Source organism: Schistocerca cancellata, chromosome 5 (assembly GCF_023864275.1).
Source record: "Schistocerca cancellata isolate TAMUIC-IGC-003103 chromosome 5, iqSchCanc2.1, whole genome shotgun sequence".
Lineage (NCBI taxonomy): Eukaryota > Metazoa > Arthropoda > Insecta > Orthoptera > Acrididae > Schistocerca > Schistocerca cancellata.
In genome coordinates this window covers 371,850,343-371,876,384 of record NC_064630.1, presented here as the reverse complement: position 1 = coordinate 371,876,384, position 26,042 = coordinate 371,850,343, and the positions used below count along the sequence as shown (strand labels likewise).

At 44.8% G+C, this 26,042-nt stretch overlaps 1 protein-coding gene across 1 annotated transcript in view; it reads right to left on the bottom strand.

The window, feature by feature from the left end:
- The window catches only part of LOC126187389 (protein patched), a 163,407-nt gene that overhangs the window by 116,306 nt on the left and 21,059 nt on the right, over window positions 1–26,042 (bottom strand). Inside the window, exon 2 of the mRNA XM_049928441.1 lies at window positions 8,789–8,981. Within this exon, the coding sequence (XP_049784398.1) occupies window positions 8,789–8,981 (193 nt within the window). The remainder of the gene's footprint in view (window positions 1–8,788; window positions 8,982–26,042) is intronic.

Sequence of the window (26,042 nt, the reverse complement as noted above, 5' to 3'; positions counted from 1 at the left end):
GGTGGGGGCGGCGCGCCCTCGGCAGGCGGTTGACCGCGACCTTGAGTCGCAGCGGGGCGAGGACGCAGCACGCATACCGCGTCGCGAGCTGGCAAGCCGGAGGGGACTTCTGTTGCCGCGCGTCATGGAGACTGCAGCCGGTCCCCTCACTTCCTGGTGGCGTGCGTGACTCTCCACTATTTTACATAAAGAGGAGGTATCCTGTAAGCTGTGCCCAGTGCGTCCAGACAAGGTCGAGGAAAGGTCCACTAATACCTGAAGTTGTAAAGCTACCGTAGGCTAACGTAGACTACCACACGTGAGCATGGACTGCCATAGTTCTCCTAGTAGCTTTGGTCAGTTAACGTCGTACCCGCGTTACCCGTATGTTGAGTGTATTGCGTACCTTCGGTGTTACTTCAGAACGATCGCTTTCTTTACGTATGCGACCACTGTCTTAATAGATTCCCCGAAAAACCGGAAGTTCAAATGGTTCTCAGCACTATGGGACTTAACTTTGAGGTCATCAGTCCCCTAGAACTTAGAACTACTTAAACCTAACTAACCTAAGGACATCACACACATCCATGCCCGAGGCAGGATTCGAACCTGCGACCGTAGCGGTCGCGCGGTTCCAGACTATAGCGCCTAGAGCCGGCCGAAGTGGCCGTGCGGTTAAAGGCGCTGCAGTCTGGAACCGCAAGACCGCTACGGTCGCAGGTTCGAATCCTGCCTCGGGCATGGATGTTTGTGATGTCCTTAGGTTAGTTAGGTTTAACTAGTTCTAAGTTCTAGGGGACTAATAACCTCAGAAGTTGAGTCCCATAGTGCTCAGAGCCATTTGAACCATTTATAGCGCCTAGAACCGCTCGGCCACCCCGGCCGGCAAAACCGGAAGCGGTGAACCGTCTACAACCCTAAAGGGCAGGGTAACCTAAGGAACATTTTTGTTTTACGTAATTATCCTCCTCTCTATTAGTTAAGAATGTTGTTGTTGTGGTCTTCAGTCCTGAGACTGGTTTGATGCAGCTCTCCATGCTTCTCTATCCTGTGCAAGCTTCTTCATCTCCCAGTACCTACTGCATCCTACATCTTTCTGAATCTGCTTAGTGTATTCATCTCTTGGTCTCCCCCTACGATTTTTACCCTCCACACTGCCCTCCAATACTAAATTGGTGATCCCTTGATGCCTCAGAACATGTCCTACCAACTGATCCCTTCTTCTGGTCAAATTGTGCCACAAACTTCTCTTCTCCCCAATCCTATTCAATACTTCCTCATTAGTTATGTGATCTACCCATCTAATCTTCAGCATTCTTCTGTAGAATAAACGTTGTTTATTGCAGAACTGAAATTGCCACCGTTTAATTTGCGTTTTTTTACGAAAACTGTTGATTTTTAACGTGAAACAGTGGGATATTGTTCTAAAAGAAAAAAACAATAAACATTTGTCATACAGCGCTAGAAAACCCAATTTTCTCAACAAGATTGTGGTGTAAAAAAATCCGCAAAACAAAAATGAACTAAAGAGTCAAAGAAACTGGTACACCTGCCTAGTATCGTGTATGGCCCCTGCGAGCACACAGAAGTGTCGCAGCACGACGTGGCATGGACTCCAATATCTGAGGTAGTGCTGGAGAGAATAGACACAATGAATCATGGAGGGCTGTCCATAAATCCGGAAGAGTACGAGGGGGTGGAGATCTCTTTCCAGATCTGCTCAATAATGTTCATGTCTGGGGAGTTTGGAGACCAGCGGACGTGTTTAATCTCAGAAAAGTGTTCCTGGAATAACTCTGTAGAAATTCCGGACGTGTGAGGTGTCACATTGTCCTGCTGGAATTGTACAAGTCTGTCGGAATGCACAATGGATATGAATGGTTGCAGTTGATCAGACAATATGCTTACATACATATCACCTGTCAGAGTCGTATCTAGACGTATCAAGGTCTCATATAACTTCAACTGCAGATGCCCCACAACATTACAGAGCCTTGACGAGCGTGAACAGTCCCCGGCTGACATGCAGGTCCCATGGATTCATGAGGTTGTCTCCACACCCGTACACGTCTATCCGCTCGATACAATTTGAAAGGAGACGCGTCCGAGCAACTTGTTTCCAATCATCAACAATTCAATCCCAGTGTTGATGCGCCCAGGCGACGGGTAATGCTTTGAGTCGTGGAGTCATCAAGAGCCTTCGTCTCCGAAAGCCCATATCGGTGATGTTTATTGATTGGTTCGCACGGTGACACTTGTTCATGGCCAAGCATTGAAATCTGGAGCAGTTTGCGGAAGGGTTGTACTTCCGTCACGTTAAACGATTCTCTTCAGTCGTCGTTGGTCCCATTCTTTCAGGATTTTTTTCGACTGTAGTGATGTCGGAGATCTGATGTTTAACGGGGTTCCTGATATTCACGGTACACTAGTGAAATAGTGATACGAGAAAATTCCCTCTTCATCGCAACCTCGGAGATGCTGTGTCCCATCGCTCGTGCGCCAACTATAACGCCACGTTCAAACTCATTTGAATCTTGATAACCTGCCATTGCAGCAGTAGGCGTTGCCGACCGCAGCGCTGTATTTGCCTGTTTACATATCTCTGTATTTGAATACCCATGCCTTTATCAGTCTTTTGGCGCTTAAGTGTATATCAAACATCGCTTTAGTACTTCGTTGAACTTGTGTAAAACATGTTTTCTGATTCATAAACAGCTTTTGGATTTATCAGTAACTCTTGCCTTTGATCACGATGAAGAACGTACTACTGAGGACAAACTACAACAATAATTATAAATTTTTATGTTTGTGCATGTGAATTGTATTTGCATCAACAGTTATCGCTTTGGTTGGTCAAAATCGCAGAAGTCGCTCGATTGACTAATTTTTATTACTTATAAAATGCAATTCATATTCTGTAAGTATATAAAATATACAATGAACTAACACTGAATAACGTGCGGTTCTAATTAGGTGCAAAACGAACAACCAAGCAAACAAAATCGACAAGAGGAGTTGTAGACTCTGTTTCTCTCTTACCCATTCATTTATGTTCCATTCCCTACCAATTTTACCAAAACTACCGGTAATGGTACAATGCGTCATTTATGTAGTGTACCAAAACTACCGAACGGTAATTTTAGTAGAGCGTATGTCTACTAATACCCCCTGTTTGAACTAGCAATATTGTCCCGCAGGCAGTAGACCTGAGGGCTGTTACGTGTTTTTTTTTTTTAATGACTACTGACGTGGACTGGATTTACTGCAACGAGAACTGTAAAGCCAACACTTTTACACTCGGAAGTTGTCATAATACCTCGGGCCTCCTGCTCCGCCTAATTCAGTCTTAGCTTATGTACAGGAGTTGGAGAAAAATACGGAACACAATGAGGAATACATGCTTGAAAACAAATGCAGATGCAGGCCAAGCCTCAAGGTTGTGCTGTTGTATTTCACCACGAACGGCACATGTGCAATGTCCTCATTATGTTGCCACTGTCGTGGTCAGAACAGTATTCTGTGTAATTGTGAGTGCATTATGTCGGAGTTTAATGAATTCGAACATGGGCAAATTGTTGTTGTCCTTCTCGTGGGTGCTTCCGTAACCGAGGGACCCAAAGTTTTTCATGTTTCAAGACGCACCGTACCGAAGATTTATACCACACACAAGGAAAACGGAAAAACATTATCCGCTAAGTCACAACGTGGACGCAAGTTATGGTGACAGACAGACATTGAAGAATACTGTGGTGAAAATTAGAATAACGACAGCTGCAAAAGTGACTGCAGAACTGAATGTCGCGCTCGAGAACCCCGTTAGCACCAGCACAACACGAAGGGAACTCCATAAATTGGGAACTGGAGTGCGAGCTGGAACTCTAAAATGACTCATCAGTGATGCAACTGCCCATAATAGAAAAACCTGGTGTCAGAGCCATAAAACATGGACAATGGAGCCATAGAAGATAGTTATTTGGACAGATGAGTTTGTTTCACACTGTTCCCAACTTCCGGCCGTGTTTATGTCCAAAGACTGAAACATGATGTGGGTTCGATGATGGTTTGGGAGACCATATCGTGGTATCCCGTGGGCCCCATGCTTACACTGGAAGATCGTATTACTGCCAAGCATTATCTGACAATTTTGGCTGATCAGGTCCATTTCCTGGTACAATGTTTGTTCGCCCACGATGATGCTGTGTTCTACGACGACAGGGCCTCTGTTCACAGAGCTCGTATCGTCCAGTACTGGTTTTTAGAGCACAAGAATGGATTGTCGCCTTTCCCCTGGCCAGCACACTCGCCGGATCTCAATATTATTGACCTTTTGTAGTCTACTTTGGAGAGATGGATGTGTGATCGCTAAGCTCCAATGTTTTGGACCTGCATTTATCCATTCCTAGACGACTGGGAACTGACTGAATGCCAACGGTTTTCCTATACCCTATTAGCCATGATAATGCGTTGTGTTTTTGGTCGTTCCATATTTTTGTTCTCCTCTGTACTTTATGCCTTTTTCTATGCCTGATTCAGTCTTATGTACTTCTAAGCGAACATTATCCGGAGCTCCACATTAATAATCGTTTGAACCTACAGTTTTTGGTCTGAAGTATTCCTCGACAATAAGCCAATTTCTGTTTTGAAGAGAGTCCAATCACCATCCCGTCTACTTTGGTTCTTTTTGTGAGATATGAGTACCCTTCTTAGTGGGAATCCGGCCTAGCACGGAAGGTTGCGAAAACTTCCGTATCGAACCTCTAAGCACACAGACATACAACAAGCACGAAGTTAGTAATACGAAAGTTAACCGTAGGTTCAAGCGCCCATCCAATGGAGTGGACGAAGTACAGGCAGACAGTGACACACACAGGGGGCGTTTCTGGTGGGCGAGAACTCTCAAGTTGCAGTTAGGCAGTGATTTAGTGAGCAGGTAGTTCCAGGACACATCTAGCATGTATTTTAGACACTTGAAAATCACACAGCCGAACCCGTGAAAAAGCAGGTAATCCAAAGAAAAAGATATTTTATTACAGCTAACGACAGACGTTACTGCAAATTATGTAAGTCTGCAGGCTTTCCTCAGGATCTTCTGGTGTCCACTACTGCTAGTGGACACCAGAAGATCCTGAGAAAGATCCCAACAGACCTAGGGGTCGAAAAGTCGATCATTTTAGAAATATGACGCAGCCTAACAACACAGAAGATTTTAACTTCCATTACTGCAGATTGCTGTCATTTAGGAAGTTTTTGTTGCTGTGCATCGTTTTGGAAGACGAGGAGCTATGTGAGCTGCAGCTTTCGTGGAAAATTAACTAACATTTTGACGAAAAAGGGATGATAATATCAAAGATCCTTGCAGAACTGTATAACCATGAAACACTGCAACAATTTTTTTTTTACGGATCTTATGTCTGTTGAATCCACTCCTCCATTTCCCTATCCTTACTTATCTACCACACCCTGCCAGGTAGCCCATGGAATACACACGCACCTTTACTCAATTTGCGGTACTAAGCAACATCAAAAGCTTCTTACACGGGAAAAATTAGTTATTTTGCAGTAGTGTTCAAACGCCACGAAAAATCACTCTATTAGTGCTGGAAATAGCTAAAAATTCTTCCAGAGGAAAAAATACGTTTGCCTTATGAAGGAGCACAATATGGACACCCTCTCACCAGTGCATGATCGGTTGTTCAATATGATATCATTTTCGTTACACCATACTTTCTGATGCACTTCTTATTTTGTAATCCAATAGGCGTCACGTCAAAAACCCCAGCAGTTCTTCATTCTCACACGTGTCAACCACAGTCCACTGTCTCCATATCGACCGAGGGCGCATTTGAAACTAGCGATAACATTTTTTACTGAAGCACAGCTCCTTCAACAAACAGGTTTTGCTGTTGTTATCAGCAAAGATTTTTGGTCCCAGTTTTTTTCCTCCTTAGTTCTCGATTATGACGCTCAAGGATTGAGATTGTAAACTCCCTGAAAGAAAAACTCGGACGCGAAGAAAAAGTGCCTGCCCTACTTGCCGCCTAGAAAGTTCGGTGTCTGGTAGCTTTTCCAAAATTTAAGTTTGCTTTATGTCAGTATACATGAGGTCCTTTAGTATATGCGTGTAGACTAACGTCATATCTTACTCTGTGTGAAGAAGGGTTCCCACAGGTCATAAACTGGAGGAGCGTAGCACACTGATAGCGAATGAACTCCCTGCTGTCAGCAGCGGGAGCAGCTATCGTAAGCTTTTTATGACTTAATTGCCCGGACTTCTTCTGACCGTGAACTGATTACTCGGAGCAAAAACGATAACAGCGACCTCTGGGCTGCCTCAAGACACAAAAACTACAGGCGGAAACTACAGCGTGGCGTTTACGCACCAGCGGTTGTACTCCTTTCGTTCTGCTTCGCAATCTTGTACCGTTCGGCATAGAGAAAACAGCTAGCGGTTACGTCTCACTGAAATGCGGATTCCTTCCGTATTCCTTTCCAGATCGTCGGATAGTTTAAAAGACTTAACCGGAAGCACGACCGTGAAGCGCATTTTGTTTGGTAGACTTGGGATGGGTGAAGTCTTGAGTAGCCCACTGTAAGTAGTAATTAGAATGAGCTTAGTCGGCAGTTACGGCGATTTGGTATCGCTCTAAAGTCTCGCTCTATCGCAACGTTCGGCATGTACACTGTCGACAAAAATGCACCTTAAAGACAAGGCCATTTTATTAAAAAGCGATGTGACAGGTGGTTCATCGCTGTATGAGTATATGATACAATTTCAGAGCAAATGAAATACACATGTCACAATAAAGGGTGCCCAAACAGTCGCACCAGCACACAGTGTAGCCCACTCTGACGGCATCGCAGGCGTGTATTATCGCGTGCAAACGATCTTGAAGGTGCCGAATTGCCTACTCCGACGTGTTGTCCCACACAAATTGCACATTTTGCTGCAATTCGGCAATGGTTCTTGCAGGCTCTGGAGAATGAGTAAGTTCCCGCTTCACCATGTCCAACACGTGATCAGTTGGCGAGTGATCTAGAGATATTGTTGGCCAGAGCAGTAGTCGTACACTATGAGGAGCACATTGCGTCGAAACAGTCGTATGTGGAGGTGCACTGCCCTGCTAAAGAAGCACATCATCTTCATGTGGAATAAATGACAGTAGCACGAGGATAACAGCCTGTGCATGTAGTGGGCGGTGGTTGCATTACCCTTCAGCAACACCAAATGGGAGCGCGAGCTGTAACTGATGTCTCGCTGCAGCATGAAGTCTCGAGTAGAACCCGTGTGTCGTGGGCGAATAGCGTATACTCCGGAATAGGCTGCTCGCCAGTTTTACACCTTACACGTGTATGTCCAACTCGCATACAGGCAGAACCTGTTCTCATCACTGAAGACAACAAGAGTGACACTCCACTCTCCAGTCGATTCTTCCATCACACCAGAGTAGTCGTGCTTGGAGACGTCGTGGTGTGAGTGGTAGCGTGTTCAGAGGCACACATCATCTTAGTCCTGATACAAGCAATTGTTGCCAGTGGTCCAGTGAGATATCAGGTGCAATATACGGCCAAATTTCTTCCCTGGACGATGTTCGGTCGGCCACTACTGCTCTCGCAATGCGTTATCTTTATGTGCGTCTGCACTATATGGATGACCCGACCTGGCCAACGGGTGTGGAAATGTTCTGCTGACTACTAATGAAAGCAGCAACACACCATGGATACACTGTGCCCAACATGTGCAGCAACCGGCCGATGCAGCCATCCAGCTTCCCACAGTCCCAGAACGCTACCCTTTTCAAATGGCTTAAGTTCTTCAACAGGAGTACGTATTCGTCGGTGCGTCATGGTTGTACCCTAGAATGAATGTTGCACACGGTGTTCGCCTCTGAACTCAGCACGGTTACTACCTGCAGTGTGAAAGCAAAGGGCTTACAGACAGGGCTCCAGAGCGTCATTTCATCACTGATGACCGTGACAAATGACTCACAACACCTTACTATGGACATAGACACTGGTGGCACTGAACAGAGTCCTTACAGGTGTAGCATTTCTTCCCGGCAGTGTATGTTTTATGGGCATGTTGTGGTAAGCAACACACAATCGGGCATTTTCTGATCCATGAGGGGTTTACCCTGTAGTGGCAATAGGACTGTAATCATGAAGTCTAACGTAAGGATGTATGCAGACTAATGCTTACCGCCAAGATAAACTCCCCTTATCGGTGGATCACAATAATAGTCTATTCTGACTTCCTAGACCTTGGTATCTGCTTAACCATCAGGGTTTCCCAACATGCCCAAAGGCAACTTCAGTATTTTAGAACTCATCTGTGTGTTCTCCAGGCTTGACTCTGGGGATTCACCTTCGAGAAAGGGTCAGTGGCTTTCAGCAATTGCTTCTTTCTCGAACGTTAATCCCGAGAGTCGAGCCTAGAGAACACAGAGGAGAGCTCTAAAACGAAATGTCCATTGGGCGTATTGGGAAACCCTATTGGTTAAGTAGATGCCAATGTAATTGTAATCAAATTTAAGAGTGGTGACTATTCGAAAGAGATGCGTCTCTTCTTCTTCGTAACTGTTACCGGGTACGCAACTCTCTGTGTCTTAATGACTTGGGTTTTATTTGTAATCCTTGACTTCATGGCCGGGTGCTCTTCCTGCCCCATTGGGAGTGATACTGAGCTTCACTGTCAAAACACTGTCTGCTGTTTGAGAGGGCCCAGCGAAAGGAGTGATCCCTCCAAAAATGGAAAAATTTTTGCGAAGCATGGGGACTGGCTGGCCAAGTGGTAAGTGACGTAGCTACTGACCTTGTACCCAGAGCTGGTCGACGCGCGAGTGCAGCTGCGCAGACTTGAGTCCGACGCAGAAGGTGGAGAGCACGAGCACGGCGACGAAGAGCACCTTGCCGGCGTGCCGGTGCAGGAAGCGGCCCAGCTGGAACAGGTGGCCCTGCAGCCAGGCGCGCGCCCACAGAGCGCTGCGCACGCCGCTCGCCTTGCCCTGCAAAAGCAACTCCGTCACACTCTGCTCTACCTGCCATATAACGGCAGCACAGTATGCAGCACACGCTCAAGATGTCTGGCGCAGTCACCTGCTAGGGAATCACACATTTACATTACTGTTTGTTAAAATCGCAGGAGCTCGACGTAAACTGTTATATGATACGATATGAATGTGTGGTGTCAGTTCTTTCGGACATAATTGATTCTGCTCGATGGGTGGTGTCCGTTCTTTCAGACATTTTCGAGAGAACAGACACCGTGCATTCATATAACTGAATTGCTTCCACAGGCAATGAATCCACCACTTTCAGTGCGGATGCACAATTACGTCAGACCACCTGTGGGAATCTCAAAGTAGGGAGCATGGGGGACATAGACGGGGACCGTAGATCGTCTAAGAGGCGTGTCGAGATAGTCCGCGCAATTGCGATAACACAATGTCCGAGTGGCGCAGTGGTTACAGAACGGCAGCAAGCCTCAGATGACCAGTGCTGTCTGAACAGCTATGTTACGTATATACATGGTGTTCATAATCATCAGATCGTACTCCTCCTCCTCCTCCTCATCATCATCATATCATCATCATCATCATATCATCATCATCATATCATCATCATAACATCATCAGCATCAGCAAAATCATATCATCATCATCATATCATCATCACCATCATATCATCATCATCATCATCACCATCATATCATCATCATCATCATCATCACCATCATATCATCATCATCATCATATCGTCGTCATCATCATATCGTCGTCATCATCATATCGTCGTCATCATCATATCGTCGTCATCATCATATCGTCGTCATCATCATATCGTCGTCATCATCATATCGTCGTCATCATCATATCGTCGTCATCATCATATCGTCGTCATCATCATCATATCGTCATCGTCGTCACATCATCGTCATCGTCGTCACATCATCGTCATCGTCGTCACATCATCGTCATCGTCGTCATATCATCGTCATCGTCGTCATATCGTCATCGTCATATCATCGTCATCGTCGTCATATCGTCATCGTCATATCATCGTCATCGTTATATCATCGTCATCGTCATATCACCGTTATCGTCATATCATCGTCATCGTCATCCTGATCATCACCACCACCACCACCACCACCACCACCACCACCACCACCACCACCACCCTCCTGTGTAGTCGAGATAGTTAACATAGGCCTGTGTGGTGGCACTCAACTTGGAGGTAGCTGGTTGGCATCCTGGTGGTTGAAGAAATTTTATCAAGGGAAGAAGAGATGTTGGCATAAAATTCCTGACCACCAGGCTTTCCACCACTGTGCTGCATTAAATTCTAAACTACTCCATACAATCACGTGATGGAGTGAGGATGTGTAACACTGGTGGTGGTGGTCTGCAGGCCGGGTGGGGACATTAAGCCCAACAGTCCCCTTGGTGGTATTCGAAAGGAACAATCTATGTGCCTGAACAGAGTTTCGTCCTCTCCATTCTTTCACCATCATGCAATACAAACATGACACCACGCATTGGACAAATCCATTACAGATACTTACACACAACACATGCCTTTAAGATGCAACTCTGCCACATGATGAGGAAAGCTGCCATTGTCAGCTATTGAAAAAAAAAAACCTTTTCCGAAGACGCCTGAACCCATCCTTCGAGGTTTCCCAGCCAACAGTGCCACATGAGCCTTCTTTTATCAGATTGGACATCCGTTTAATGTAACTGCTGTTAGCGAAAATGTGTTCTTGCAGGAAATTGTGCTATGGTATTAGTCTTGCATTAATACTGACATGTTCTCGCTGCATTATTATACTTTGCAGTTACACAGGTGATATAGGAAGAAGCTGTTCAGGTATAAAAGTTAAGATTCGCGTTGCGACGCAGAAAATCGCTCATGAGTTCCATTATACACTAATTGATACGGTGGTAAGGCTGTGTAGTAAAAACGTCAGAATTTTCACATAGGACCAAAGAAAATACGTCAAAAGTTTTGAGCAAACGTTAGTTGGATGAGTACATGTATTATCATATTCATATTTTACGATAGTCTAAGGTGAATGAACTAATTCCTTCCGTCACAAAATTATCCTATGCAATTAGAGGGAATACTACATTAAAGATTAAATTTGTGACCGACGCAGATATCATATTTTCTTCAAGATTATCGGTCGCAATCCACAAAAAACACATTATTAGCGATGAAACAGTTTTTTTACACTTTTGAACATGTGATTTGCTCTAAAAGCAGACAGATGGGGTACACAGACTGCGTCTCGTCGAGGGGGGAAGGCGGTGGGGGGGGGGGGGGAGGAGGAGGGGGGAGTAGTAGCGTCAGGAAGAGCATCCGGCCCCCCACTGTCGCTAACATTTCCAAACCCTATACAACAAACCGACCCTACGACAACTGTGACAGGCAAGGAAGAAGAAGAAGGCGATTCAACCTGTTGAAAAGTCCCATGATACTACTGTAACATATAAAACAGTACAGTTTTACGAATGCAATTTTGGACTTGCTAGGAATTGTACAGTGACTTGAGGAGTAACCTAACCAACAGGCGAATCCGGCCGTGGCAGCAGTACCCTATGAGCATTTGTGCTAATCAGATGAGATGGTCCATGTTTCACTAAATGTCTCCTACCTCAGGTGATAAAATCGTTTCGAGAACTGTGATCCAGTCACCGCTGTTACTGCACCCAGACGTTCGTAGTTGACGGCCCCTTCCGTCCATTTGGTATTGCTACAGGAAGCTGTGAGAGGCGGGAATCAGCTGTTGCGGGTTTTTCTGAGTAGTTCAAGTCGTTTATATTTTTGGTCTTTAGGCAGAGATTCCTGCTAGTTCGCATAAGCCAGAATGCGAAACAGTTGTTTGGTATCGGCACTGGCTTCGTTGAGGATACCACAGAGGCTTTTTTGGAGTGTTTTATGTGAACCATAGAGAAGCTAAATCAGGATGGCAAAAACGAAAGTAAAGTCACCTCCGTCCTGCTTCCTACTCCAGGGTCCTAATTGCAGCGGCTTCTGTGTTGGTTCAGATTCGCACCGGATAGTAAATTGTAGGAGGCGGAGGGAGGTCACCAACCGGAAAAATTATTTAACATTGCAAAGTTTTAACCTGCCTCCATAGCCGAGGCCACTGAAGCACCGCTGTGTGATGGTAAGTGGGTTCGAATCCTTGTGCTGGATGAAATATTCAAGAGCAGTACTTGGCCGGTATGGGAAGGAGAGGCGGTGGTGTAAAGCTTCTGATCAACAGTCTTTGCGCCAGTGTCCTAGAATAAATTCCAAACCTCTCATGAAGTGAGACTTATTGGTGATCCGCCTGTCGGATAGGGAAGTTAATCTCGGCGGCATCTTGGTCCTTTTCGAGAGGATTAGGGTAAGTACCATTACTGGGTTTCACCCTCTCTCTTCCTTTCATCCATAACAAACCCAACACAACAGTGTATAAACATTCGTCACAGTCATTGGCACGACATATACACACGTGACACCTCATAACAGGTTTGAGGGAGTTAACGGCAAATCATCTCCTCTAGGACCTCGCATAGAAAGCATAAGTCAAGATTACAATGCGTGCTCTCAGAAAGTATGCGTGTCGCCGTTGAGGAAGCAACGCATTGGCAGTAATGGGGTCAGCTGAAAGCAACAGGTCTGCCCGCGAAGCCATACAAGCGCGGCCAGGTTCCACAGGTGTGTAAATCAGCTCTACTGAAACAAGACCACCTGGGCGTAAAACGATCCCCCATCGTGTGGCTGTGGTGACAACCACCTGGCTAGCTACTTTGAAACTATTATAACAGTTGCGAAAAATAAGAAATTGCACACAGTAGAAAATTGCGTTCCACTTGAACTGGAGGGAAGCAGCAGGAGTAGGAAAAGACGTAACTTCCTTTACCCTTTTCTCTCTGAAGTCCTCACCTGTGACATGAATATTTAATAAATGGGTGAAGATTGTGACGAACAATATTACAGATACTGTATTGATAGGAACGTACATACAGGGTGGTCAGAAACCGTCTGAAAAGCTTGTAAGGGTGTTGCAGGGTAGATTGTGCTGAGATATAATCCTTAAGAAAAAAATCGATATGTTACGCCGCTTTCAAACTAGTTAACATCGAAGTTAGTCAATCAGGCCGTTGCGCGAGCAAATTCAAGTGGCCCGCCACAGACTGAATAGCGTCGCCAAGCGTTTTCTTCGCTGGGATTCCTAAAAATGAGCAAGAGAGCGATACAAAAATTGGACGTGGAACGGTAGTAAGGATATAAACCGACCCAAGTGCTGAAGTCTCGCGTGCTATCATCTGCGCTATGAAAACACCTGACATTAGTTGTATCTTGCGGGCCGCTTCAATTTGCGCTCTCAATCAAGTAGCTCCTCAGTTTGCCTCACAAGGGCTGAGTGCACCCCGTTTGTCAACAGCGATCGGCAGACGGGATGGTAACCCATTGGCTAATTTCAACCGTAATTCACTCGGAAACAGAACAACGTTTCGAATTTTTTTCTCAACAATTATTCCTCAGCACAACCTATCCTGCAACACTCTTACAAGCTTTCCACGGTGTTTCTGACTACCCTGCACATTTTACGCAAAAACGATCTCCACATCTTATGAAGGCCTCGTAGCTGCTTGAACATTTTTCCACTGTTATACTGTAGCGTCGTGTTAACTTAGGCGTTACGACAAAAGTATGGGAAGGAATCTGTTACGGCACCGTGGGAAAGATTGCGTGGCAGTTCATTACCATGTGACACGTACTCTTTACTGCCTGTGATCTACCTTTTACGCAAAACGGCAAGCAAATAACTTATTAATGATTTCGAAGATTAATACTTTGAGGTAAAGTTTTTTGAAAGGTATAATACTTTATTAGACGTAGCCGTGTTCGATGTGGTATTATCTATTCCGCCGGCCGGTGTGGTTCTAGGCGCTTCAATCTGGAACCGCACGACCACTACGATTGCAGGTTCGAATCCTGCCTCGTGCATGGATGTGGGTGATGTCCTTAGGTTAGTTAAGTTTAAGTAGTTCTAAGTTCTAGGGGACTGATGACCTCAGATGTTAAGTCCCATAGTGCTCAGAGCCATTTGAACCATCATCTTTTCCTTCTTCGACGTGAGAACGAGCTTATGACCCTAGTAAAGGATGGACGTATAGTGGAATCAGAATGAAGGTGTTAGTTTCTCAGAGAAAGCCCTCGGAAAGTGAAAATGCCAAGAAATAGAGGCAGCATCTGACATTATAACTGCTGGTCTATCATCTACGCAACTAAGTTACGGTGATGGGAGTTTTACTGAATAATCTCACTTCAGGAAAGATATACGTGTCTTAAAAGAGAAAAATAATTCAAGTATATCTGATCTTCTTTAACAAAGCTATGGCCCTTCCGTGAGGTACATAAACGTAGTTTAATTAACTAGCATGTTTTTCATGCGTTATATGTGAATTTGAATTACATACCGTATCAAAGAATTAGGTTTACGTAACGTTAGGGCTGAAAAGAAAATCTGAAATATAGAAATAAGCGGTAGCATATGTTAAATATACGTAAATCTCACTTCAAGCTCTGCATTTATGCACCACACTTTGTAGTACATGAATTGTTCAAAAGTGCTTGTAGTTGCCCATCCAGTACCGTCAGTTTCGAAATTAGAGAAAATGCATTTCTCTTCTCCTCCCGAACGGGCCATGAAGGCCCAACGGTACCGACCGGCCGCCGTGTCATCCTCATCCCATAGGCGTCACTGGATGTGGATAGAGAGGGGCATGTGGTCAGCACACCGCTCTCTCGGCCGTATGTCAGTTTCCGAGACCGGAGCCGCTACTTCTCAATCAAGTAGCTCCTCAGTTTGCCTCACAAGGGCTGAGTGCATCCTGTTTGCCAACAGCGATCTGCAGACCGGATGGTATCCCATCCAACTGCTAGCCCAGCCCGACAGCTCTTAACTTCGGCGATCTGACGGGAACCGGTATTACCTCTGCGGCAAGGCCGTTGGCGAAAATGTATTTAGTTAGTACTAATGACAAATGTTAAAACTTATAAATGAATTTGTCATCAATGTTGATTTGAACTCCAGAGTGCTTTATTGGGGGTGATTTCGCTTCCTCCGATGTTTGAACTAACTTACCGAATCATCCAGAGCTGCGGGCTACAGATTAGCATGACTCCCAACTACGATGTGCTTGGTTCGAACCCTGGACTTTTGTGCTGGAGTTCAGGCAATTATCCGTGAACCACCAAGCCATACTTTATGGATAATCGATCGTTTAATGGCGACAACTGTAGCTAAGGTACCAACACGCATATGAACTGAAAGAAAACAAACACTCGTGCATACAAAATAGTTTACACGCAGAGTTTCAACTTCAGGAACTCGTTGGGTGGGGAGGACTCGATATATTACTGAAATATAATTTCACAGACGCGACTTTGAAATAACTTTGTGCGATAGACAGGCTGCAAGATTGTAGTTTCTCGTCTCGTCGGTAGCCATTAAAAACGGACAACTAGATCAGTTCGAGAAAGATGTTGATAGGATGTGACTTAGGAGTTTTTAAGAAAGTTTTTGCAGTAATCGTCAGAGGTAATTTTGGGATACCTAAATCTGTATGATACGATGCTCGTTCCTCTCGAATGCGCGGCCCGAAACCGTGATTGTTAAGTGCGCTATTTCCAGCACCATTCACACTGCTTGACTGGCACTAGTGCTACAAATGAAGGATTCATTCCAAGCCGGCTCCTCTTGGTGCAATCGCCAACTCAGTTTTGGCAAATGGTTGACTCAACGGAGGCGATGACCCAATCGAAGACTAACCTCCGCGGCCGCTTCTGCGCCAGAGGACGGCGCCCTCCCAGTTTTACGAGCCATAAATTCAGGCAGATTTAGGGTGAGGGAGATCGGGGTGTCAAAACACAGGCAGCTGCGCCTGCCCAGCCGACCGCGTTCGCAGACGCGTTGCGCACGCGTGGAACTCAAGGCCGCCTTCCGCAGACGGTGCCGCGTCTGTTGGTGCCGATTCTGGACTCCAGTGAGGCTTCTGTAGACGCTGATGTACATCTTCTTCGACCGTTCCACTGTCGAATACCGCGTGATAAAAACGAACACCTCAATATCTCCGTACGAGCCCTGGTTTCTCTAATTTTCGCATTGGGATGAGAAATTTGGTGATGGAGATTACGTGAAAAGATCAAGCTGCGTTGAAAAACGCCTTTGTTTTATTTATGACCACCCCAAGTCGCGTGTCGTATCCGTGACACTGTCTTCTCTGCTTCGCCACTATACGAAACCAACTGCAGCTGCCCATCCTTACCTTTCTCGTCGTGTTCTGCCAGTATTATCTGGTAAGCATCCCATACCGCGCAGCAGTAAGCAAGAAAAGGACGAACAAGCATAGTGTAGGCAATTTCTTTAGTAGAATTGTTGCATTTTCTAAGTATTTGCCAATAAAGCGCCGTCTTTGGTTCACCTTTCCACAATATTTCCTGTGAGATGGTTCCAATGTAAGTTGTACTTAAGTTTAATCCTTAGGTATTTAGTCGAATCAGCTAAATTCAAATTTGTGTAATTTTTCGTGTAAGTGAAATTTAACGGATTTTTTGTACTGATTTGGAATATCTCACTTATAATTGTTCAGGGCCAACAGCATCAGGCACAGATCTCGACTATATCTTTTGAAATTCGTATTGATCTTCTGATGACTTTACTCGACGGTAAACGACAGCATATGTGCAAACATTCCTAGAGGGCTGCTTACATTGTCAGTTTATATAGATTACGAAAGGTAGAGAGACTAACATTTCCTTGGGGAACGTCAGATACCACTTCGATGACTTCCCGTCAGTTACTACGAACATAAGTTATGAATCCAGTCGCAAAAATGAGGCAGTATTTCATACGTGCAAAATTTGACTAGAAGCTGCTTGTGGGAAACGGTGTCTAAAGCCCTCTACAGATCGAGAATATAAAATCAACTGTCGATAGCAATCATTACCTCGTGTGGATAAAGAGCCAGTTGTGTTTCACAAGAACGATATTTTCTGAATCCGTCCTGATTGTGTGTCAACAGATCGTTCTCTCCGAGATATTTTCTAATATTAGATCACAGTGTTCGTCAGTGCGAGAGTATTTTACGTATCGAAAAAAGCGTTATTAATCAATAAACACCTAGTTTAAAAGGCAGGTTTCTGCTCTAGTTCAGTTCCAAGCCATTGCTAAATGTGAAAATATGTCATGTACAAAAAAGAAAGAAACTTTCTTTTAACCGTGCCAGTTCAGAATATAAACTCAGTTACTTTGGATCCTACGGAGAATGCTTTCTCTGGCATTCACTAAACGTAAAACTGAGAATTGTACAGAGATCTGTCGTGGCGAATTTCAAGAAACTGAATCTTTATCCATACATCTACTTATTAGAGATTCTCCAGTAAAAAGAGGCTTTGGAAATATAAAGCCGTTGCAGTACTTTCAGTACCGACGTTAAGTACATGCTGTTTGCCGGAAATCCGTCTGGTCGTAGATAATTCCAAAGGAGATATAGTTATGGAACTTTTAGACTCTGTAAGTGCAGAACAGGGAATCAGTGATCATAAGGCCGTTGCAGCATCCCTGAATATGGAAGTTAATAGGCATATAAAAAAAGGGAGGAAGGTTTATCTGTTTAGCAAGAGTAATAGAAGGCAGATTTCAGACTACCTAACAGATCAAAACGAAAATTTCTGTTCCGACACTGACAATGTTGAGTGTTTATGGAAAAAGTTCAAGGCAACCGTTAAATGCGTTTTAGACAGGTACGTGCCGAGCAAAACTGTGAGGGACGGGAAAAACCCACCGTGGTACAACAACAAAGTTAGGAAACTACTGCGAAAGCAAAGAGAGCTTCACTCCAAGTTTAAACGCAGCCAAAACCTCTCAGACAAACAGAAGCTAAACGATGTCAAAGTTAGCGTAAGGAGGGCTATGCGTGAAGCGTTCAGTGAATTCGAAAGTAAAATACTAGGTTCCGACTTGACAGAAAATCCTAGGAAGTTCTGGTCTTACGTTAAATCAGTAAGTGGCTCGAAACATCATGTCCAGACACTCTGGGATGATGATGGCATTGAAACAGAGGATGACAAGCGTAAAGCTGAAATACTAAACACCTTTTTCCAAAGCTGTTTCACAGAGGAAGACCGCACTGCAGTTCCTTCTCTAAATCCTCGCACCAACGAAAAAATGGCTGACATTGAAATAAGTGTCCAAGGAATAGAAAAGCAACTGGAATCACTCAACAGAGGAAAGTCCACTGGACCTGACGGGATACCAATTCGATTCTACACAGAGTACGCGAAAGAACTTGCCCCCCTTCTAACAGCCGTGTACCGCAAGTCTCTAGAGGAACAGAAGGTTCCAAATGATTGGAAAAGAGCACAGGTAGTCCCAGTCTTCAAGAAGGGTCGTCGAGCAGATGCGCAAAACTATAGACCTATCTCTCTGACGTCGATCTGTTGTAGAATTTTAGAACATGTCTTTTGCTCGAGTATCATGTCGTTTTTGGAAACTCAGAATCTACTATGTAGGAATCAACATGGATTCCGGAAACAGCGATCGTGTGAAACCCAACTCGCATTATTTGTTCATGAAACCCAGAAAATATTAGATACAGGCTCCCAGGTAGATGCCATTTTCCTTGACTTCCGGAAGGCGTTCGATACAGTTCCGCACTGTCGTCTGATAAACAAAGTAAGAGCCTACGGAATATCGGACCAGCTGTGTGGCTGGATTGAAGAGTTTTTAGCAAACAGAACACAGCATGTTGTTCTCAATGGAGAGACATCTACAGACGTTAAAGTAACCTCTGGCGTGCCACAGGGGAGTGTTATGGGACCATTGCTTTTCACAATATATATAAATGACCTAGTAGATAGTGTCGGAAGTTCCATGCGGCTTTTCGCGGATGATGCTGTAGTATACAGAGAAGTTGCAGCATTAGAAAATTGTAGCGAAATGCAGGAAGATCTGCAGCGGATAGGCACTTGGTGCAGGGAGTGGCAACTGACCCTTAACATAGACAAATGTAATGTATTGCGAATACATAGAAAGAAGGATCCTTTATTGTATGATTATATGATAGCGGAACAAACACTGGTAGCAGTTACTTCTGTAAAATATCTGGGAGTATGCGTGCGGAACGATTTGAAGTGGAATGATCATATAAAATTAATTGTTGGTAAGGCGGGTACCAGGTTGAGATTCATTGGGAGAGTCCTTAGAAAATGTAGTCCATCAACAAAGGAGGTGGCTTACAAAACACTCGTTCGACCTATACTTGAGTATTGCTCATCAGTGTGGGATCCGTACCAGATCGGGTTGACGGAGGAGATAGAGAAGATCCAAAGAAGAGCGGCGCGTTTCGTCACAGGGTTATTTGGTAACCGTGATAGCGTTACGGAGATGTTTAACAAACTCAAGTGGCAGACTCTGCAAGAGAGGCGCTCTGCATCGCGGTGTAGCTTGCTCGCCAGGTTTCGAGAGGGTGCGTTTCTGGATGAGGTATCGAATATATTGCTTCCCCCTACTTATACCTCCCGAGGAGATCACGAATGTAAAATTAGAGAGATTAGAGCGCGCACAGAGGCTTTCAGACAGTCGTTCTTCCCGCGAACCATACGCGACTGGAACAGGAAAGGGAGATAATGACAGTGGCACGTAAAGTGCCCTCCGCCACACACCGTTGGGTGGCTTGCGGAGTATAAATGTAGATGAAATGTAGATGTAGATGTAGTGCATACGTTTTCGCCCCTCGCCGGTACGACGTGTTAACGTCATTAGCCAGTGATAACAGTTATACTATGTATAATCAGGCGTGGCTCTAAACTGTAGGTTCCCTTTCCCCAGGGCTGGATGATTTAGAACACATTAAGGACAAGCAAATCGCCGAAGTAGCGTCCGGTTAAAAGACTTTCACCAAACGAAGAAACTGCTGTGCTTGTAGGGTTCCAAATGCTGTAGCATTAAGAGACTCTTTTAGTCACGGCGAACAGGAGGAACGCAGGGAGGCATTTCTTCTAATATTGATATTAAGTTTGGAACTGACGCAGCTGGAATATCGAAAACACTTGATAGCCTTCACCCGTTTGTAGGACTCTCGGGAGCTGCAAACTTTAAATACCTCACGCGTTATCCAGAGACATGCGCCGACCGGGGTGGCCGAGCGGTTCTAGGCGCTACAGTCTCGAACCGCGCGACCGCTACGGTCGCAGGTTCGAATCCTGCCTCGGGCATGGATGTGTGTGATGTCCTTAGGTTAGTTAGGTTTAAGTAGTTATAAGTTCTAGGGGACTGATGACCTTAGAAGTTAAGTCCAATAGTGCTCAGAGCCATTTGAACCAGAGACATGCCGATTGGCTCTCAGGTGGTCATTACAACTTTCCTGGCTGTCAATAAGTCATTCGCTTGTACCAAATCTTTATAAAGTAAGCACCTACAGTCCTAACTGCTTCCGGTTTCAAGTAAATCTGCTGTGCCATTGTGAAGAGTAAAGGTCTAGGCTGTAAGCAATGGTAAAGGACAGTCGATGAGAAACAGAGTTGTTGCACGTAAAACGCGGCACGTGAAGATGGTTCCACGATAAACCGAGAAATGGCAGCTCCGTCTCTAATTTCAGATACTCAGTAGTGGAAACTTTGTCAGGATGTGTGCATGTAAACGGTGGTAAGTGTCAAAAACATGGCCGCCAGTAGTAGTAGTAATAGTAGTAACGTGCGTGGTGTTAGTGCGAGGGAAATGCTTTTCAGGCACGTTTAGTACAAATTCGAGGGTGAGTGCTTAACTACGACTCAGATAAAGATTTTGAATGCGTTCCTGAACGCAAATGGCCTTAAAAGTTATTGCTAATCTGGTAAACGTGAATAATCATTTAAGTAAGTAAACAATATTGTGTCCCTTGCCACTGTTTACGCGAATTTGTGCGACACGTTGATGAGAGGTATGTCAAGGGCCATCTTTAACATGTTTACGTGCTACACTAAGGCGACATATCGTTTTTAACATAGATTAAATTTCTGAAGTAGTTATAATTACTACTGCAAATACTGATAATGGAAATATCAGTATCATAAACTGAAACAATTCGGACGTTTTAAATTTGTGTTGAGAGGTTTCATAGTAACGTTTCGTTTACTGTCCTAACAAGTAAGCAGTTGTACGTCAATTCTATGCCATGTTAAGTGCACTCAGTTTGCATGTAAACAATGTTAAATACCCACTGACGCATTTTAAGAACAAAATTTTGGAAGCAATGTACACTATTAAAAAGTCTGTCATTACTCTTGAAATATTTGAAAACAGTGACTTATCCGAATAATCTTAATGGATATAATTGACATAACTCATTTATGAGATTTTATTGAAAATATATTGTGCAATTTCTCAAACCAACCTTGCTGTTGTTTACAGCCGAGGTTGTCATATTTATTTAAACAGCGCCATATTCAGAGCAACCATTACTTTTAACTCTTCTTTGCGGGTATCCATGTTCGTTTGTCCGCGAAATCTGTCAAAAGTATGCTTAACGTGCCACAGAGACCGTAATTTCTTAGACTGATTTCAACTGCAAAACGAGAAAATAGCGTTTCGAACAGCAACTAGGGATTCGAGGAACAACTCTAAGCGTTATTTGTATGAGTGTTTAGAAAACGTCTGGTCATACTAATAACATCGGTGTCGGCAGAGACAAAATACAATATGAATGAGAGTCAGCTAAGCAGTCGAATCTCTCGCTTTAGATATAAGGTCACAGATGCGACGGGTACATCTACTTTAGGGAGAGTTGTTGGCAGGCCTCCAGCAGACACTGAATGGCCCCCAGGCGCATGCCTTCTGAGAAGAGCCGGCCGCTGGACGCTTCCTGATTCAAGATAACGACTCAGTCCACATCAGAGATCGTCCAGTGGGCACACTACCGAAGGCGCCTGCTCGCGTAGTCCACACGCACGGCGGCAACTACGCGGTCTACTTTTAACGTAACAACGTAAACCAGGCACACTGCCGTGCAGCTGTGTCAAATCTGGATCGCCCTCTAACGTACAAGCAGCGCTGCGAGAATATGAGAATGAAGGTGAAATCCTGAAATAGTATTCTTCGCAAGGATTACTGGTAGCACTTAGGGCCCTCGACCACAAATCCTGAAAACGACGGCGCTGTTAACATGTTACAGTGCTGCAGAGTATGACTTGCCCAATATGGTACAAATCCATATCCACAAAAATTGTTGACAAAGTGCTAAACGAAACGTGTAGCTTTATTAGAGGTTATCTGAAACTTACACAACTTTCAGCGCTTGAACCAGAATCGTGTGCCTCGAAAGAAATACTGAAGAACCATAGAAAGTGGCACACCTGCCTAATTTCGTGTACAGCCCCTGCGAGCACGCAAAAGTGCCATAACACGACGTCGCATGAACTCGACTAATGTCTGAAGTAGTGGTGGAGGGAATTGACACCATGAATCCTGCAGGGCTGTCGATAAATCCGTAACAGTACGAGGGGGTGGAGATCTTTTCTGAACAGCATGTTGCAAGGCATCCCCGATGTGCTCAAAAATATTCAAGTCTGGGGTGTTTGGTGGACAGCGGAAGTGTTTAAACTTAGAAGAGTGTTCCTGGTGCCACTCTGTAGCAATTATGGACGTGTGGGGTGTAGCATTATCCTGTGGAATTGCCCAAGTCCGTCGGAATGCACAATGGACATCAATGGATGCAGGTGATCAGACAGGATGAGTACGTACGTGTCACCTGTCAGAATCGTACCTAGACGTATCACACACTCCAACTCCACACGCCCCACAACATTACACATCCTCCAACAGCTTGAACAGTCCCCTGCTGACATTCAGGGTCCCTGTATTTATGAGGTTGTTTCCATACCCGTGCACGTCTGTCCGCTCGATACAATTTGAAAGGAGACTCGTCCGACCAGGCAACATGTTTCCAGTCATCACAGCCCATTGTCGGTGTTGGCAGGCCCAGGCTAGGCGTAAAGCTTTGTGTCGTGCAGTCATCAAGGGTAAACGAGTGGGTGATCGGCTCCGAAAGCCCATATCGATGATGTTTCGTTGAATGGTTCACACGCTGACACTTGTTGATGGCCCAGCACTGAAATCTGCAGCAATTTGCGAAAGGGTTTGCACTTCTGTCACGTTGAATGATTCTCTTCAGCCGTCGTTGGTCCCGTTCTTGCAGGATCTTTTTCCGGCCGCAGCGATGTCGGAGATTTGATGTTTTCCCAGGTTCCTGATATACACGGTACACTCGTGAAATGGTCGTACGGAAAAATTCCTCATTTCATCGCTATCTTGGAGATGCTGTGTCCCATCGCTCGTGCACCGACTATAACACCACGTTGAAGCTCACTTGAATCTTTGTAACATGCCATTGTAGCAGCAGTAACCGATGAAACAACTGCGCCAGACACTTGTTTTAGTAGGCGTTGCCGACCGCAGCGACGTATTCTGCCTGTTTCCATATCTCTGTATTGGCGCTTCAGTGTACTACGTTTAATATATTAAGTGACTGGAAACAGCCAATCAAAGAGTAAGTTACATATTAGTATGGCAGGCCAAGTAACTTTTATTGAATTCTGCAATACATTTCAAAGTGACACAGATAAAAGGCAGTATTTTTCAACATAGTTCTCAAGTTTCCGTAACGAATGGTAGGAACGTTCAACCAATCGTTCAGTTCCTCGACGATAGAAATCTCCTCCTTGGTCACGGAGCCATTCCAGAATCGCTATGTGAACGTCCTTATCGTTGGAAATCCTCTCGCCCCCCACTGCCCCTCCCTCCAGATATTCTTTAAGCTTGCCGATTCCCTGGACACTGTCGTCTGTGTTCGATGCCGATGACTTTTCTTTCCCTGCCAGAAACATTTATGTTTGCGCTGCCTTGGTGAAACTACTGGCACGATTTAACTACAGCTGGCCGCGACAGTGCGTTTTTGGTCCAGACACCGCCAGAATTTCACGATTAATCTGTGCGCCATTTAGACGTTTTGCCCGAAAGAGCCACTCTGTCCAACTTTGGAGTACGTTTCCAGTTACCGCACAATTTCACTCCCACATTGTGATGCACTTGTTATCCGTAACGCAGCGTAACTGTGTCTTCATGAAACACAGAACGTGTACTCTCTTCTGACAAATTGCCACTCAAGTTGCACAATGCTCTTAGCTTGAGACGACATGAATTACTTTCCGAAGTCCTTACGTAATTTCCTACTTTTGTGTTAAGTGATGTATCATTACTGGGACAACATACATCATGTTGATACCAGATATTTTATGCTCAGTCGAAAACTTGTACTCTAGCTGTCGAAAATTACTGGTATGCTTTCTACGGAAAACTTGGCAAAATACTATAGAAAACAAGAGAAAAGCGACATCGACGGTATACAATAATTATTTTCTGTGGATCCTCAGTTACAAAGTAATAACTATAGTTCAGTACAAAGCTACAGACTCACGATGAGCTACCTTTCCAGTATAATTATCCAGTCGCCAGTAGTAACAACAGCGAGGGCAGAGACCACATGACAGAGAGTGTTTATTTCGCAAGGCTACGCCCATAGTAAAACTAGTTCTAAATTGCCGCCCGTAAATGGGAGGCTGATGAGCTGTAATAGTCATAGGAAGGGTTCGTGCGGGCAGAGACGGGCGTACCGTTGTGGACGCTTTACTTTTTGTGCTGATTTGATAGCTGCACGACGGTGGACGCTGCTCGCGGTTATACGAGGCAGCGCCACGACGCGAATATTTTTGCTGCCTGCCATTATAGGCAAGTAGGACTACAAATTACTAGTGCTCGCAGGTGGTCCACATCGGATGAGGTTCTCACATCTCCACTGACGAACACTTTATTGTGCCCATTCCCATAGCAAGTGTCAGCTAGGAGCACGGATGAGGGCGGGGGGGGGGGGGTGGCACGAGAGATCACTCGTCCCCCCCTCCCCCCCCCCCCCCCCGCCGGTCCCCCGGCCACCCGCTCAGCCCCGATGGAATCTGGACTTCAGAGTTTTGATCGTTTGAGTGGGCAACCATCAGTTTTCTGGGATACAATAGGTTATAAGGACATCTATAAAATTTAGTTCTTAGGGAATGACATGTCTCGAAACTGAAAAATTTAGACGCTGAGAACCATAAGCCCCTAAAGCACACCGTCGTTAACTCACATTTAATTGAATATCAGAGAAACAGGCGAGACAGCTTTTCGTGAATGTTCATACATACAATGTTGGCCTACAGGACAGATAAGCCTGACTCATCACAAGATCAACGGATGTGAGAATCATGAATACAAAGTACAATCACATAATCGACGATGATGTGCTTTAGGCCATTATAGTTCTCAGCGCCACCATTCATTAATATCAGAAATGGTATTTTTAGAGTCTACCCCTCCCTCCTATCTTCCTACCTTCTCAGCGATCACAGGCCCTGTAGACCACGCGCTGCATCAACGATCTGCTTCCACCGTCTTCTATCTCTCGCAGCCTCTCTCCACCCTGCGGAAATTCCTAATGCTGCGATATCCTTCTCTATGTCATCTTTCCACCTTGTACGAGGTCGGCCCAATGGTCTTGTTGCCTGGAGAGTTCCTTCAAATGCTTTCTTCGTAATCCTGTTGTTTTCCGTTCTGGCCACATGTCCAGCCCGCTGCAGTCTCCTACTTTTTAATTTCTGGATGATAGTGGGTTGCTTCAGTAATTGATAAATTTCATTGTTCTTTCGAATTCTCCATGCGCCATTCTCCAACACAGGTCCCCAGATTTTTCTCATTACTTTTCTTTCGAAAACATTCAGTTTTTCTCTTTCATTATTTGTAAGAGTCCAGCTTCCCGAACCGTATAGTACTATGAGGCAGATAGTAGTGTTGTATATCTTCATCTTTGTGGTGATTGACAAAGCTTTACTTTTGAGTGGGTTGCTTAGTGAGTACAGACATCTTGACCCTGAGGCTATTCTTTCATTTATATCCATTGTTATGATATTTTTACTGTTGAAACGTGATCCAAGGTATT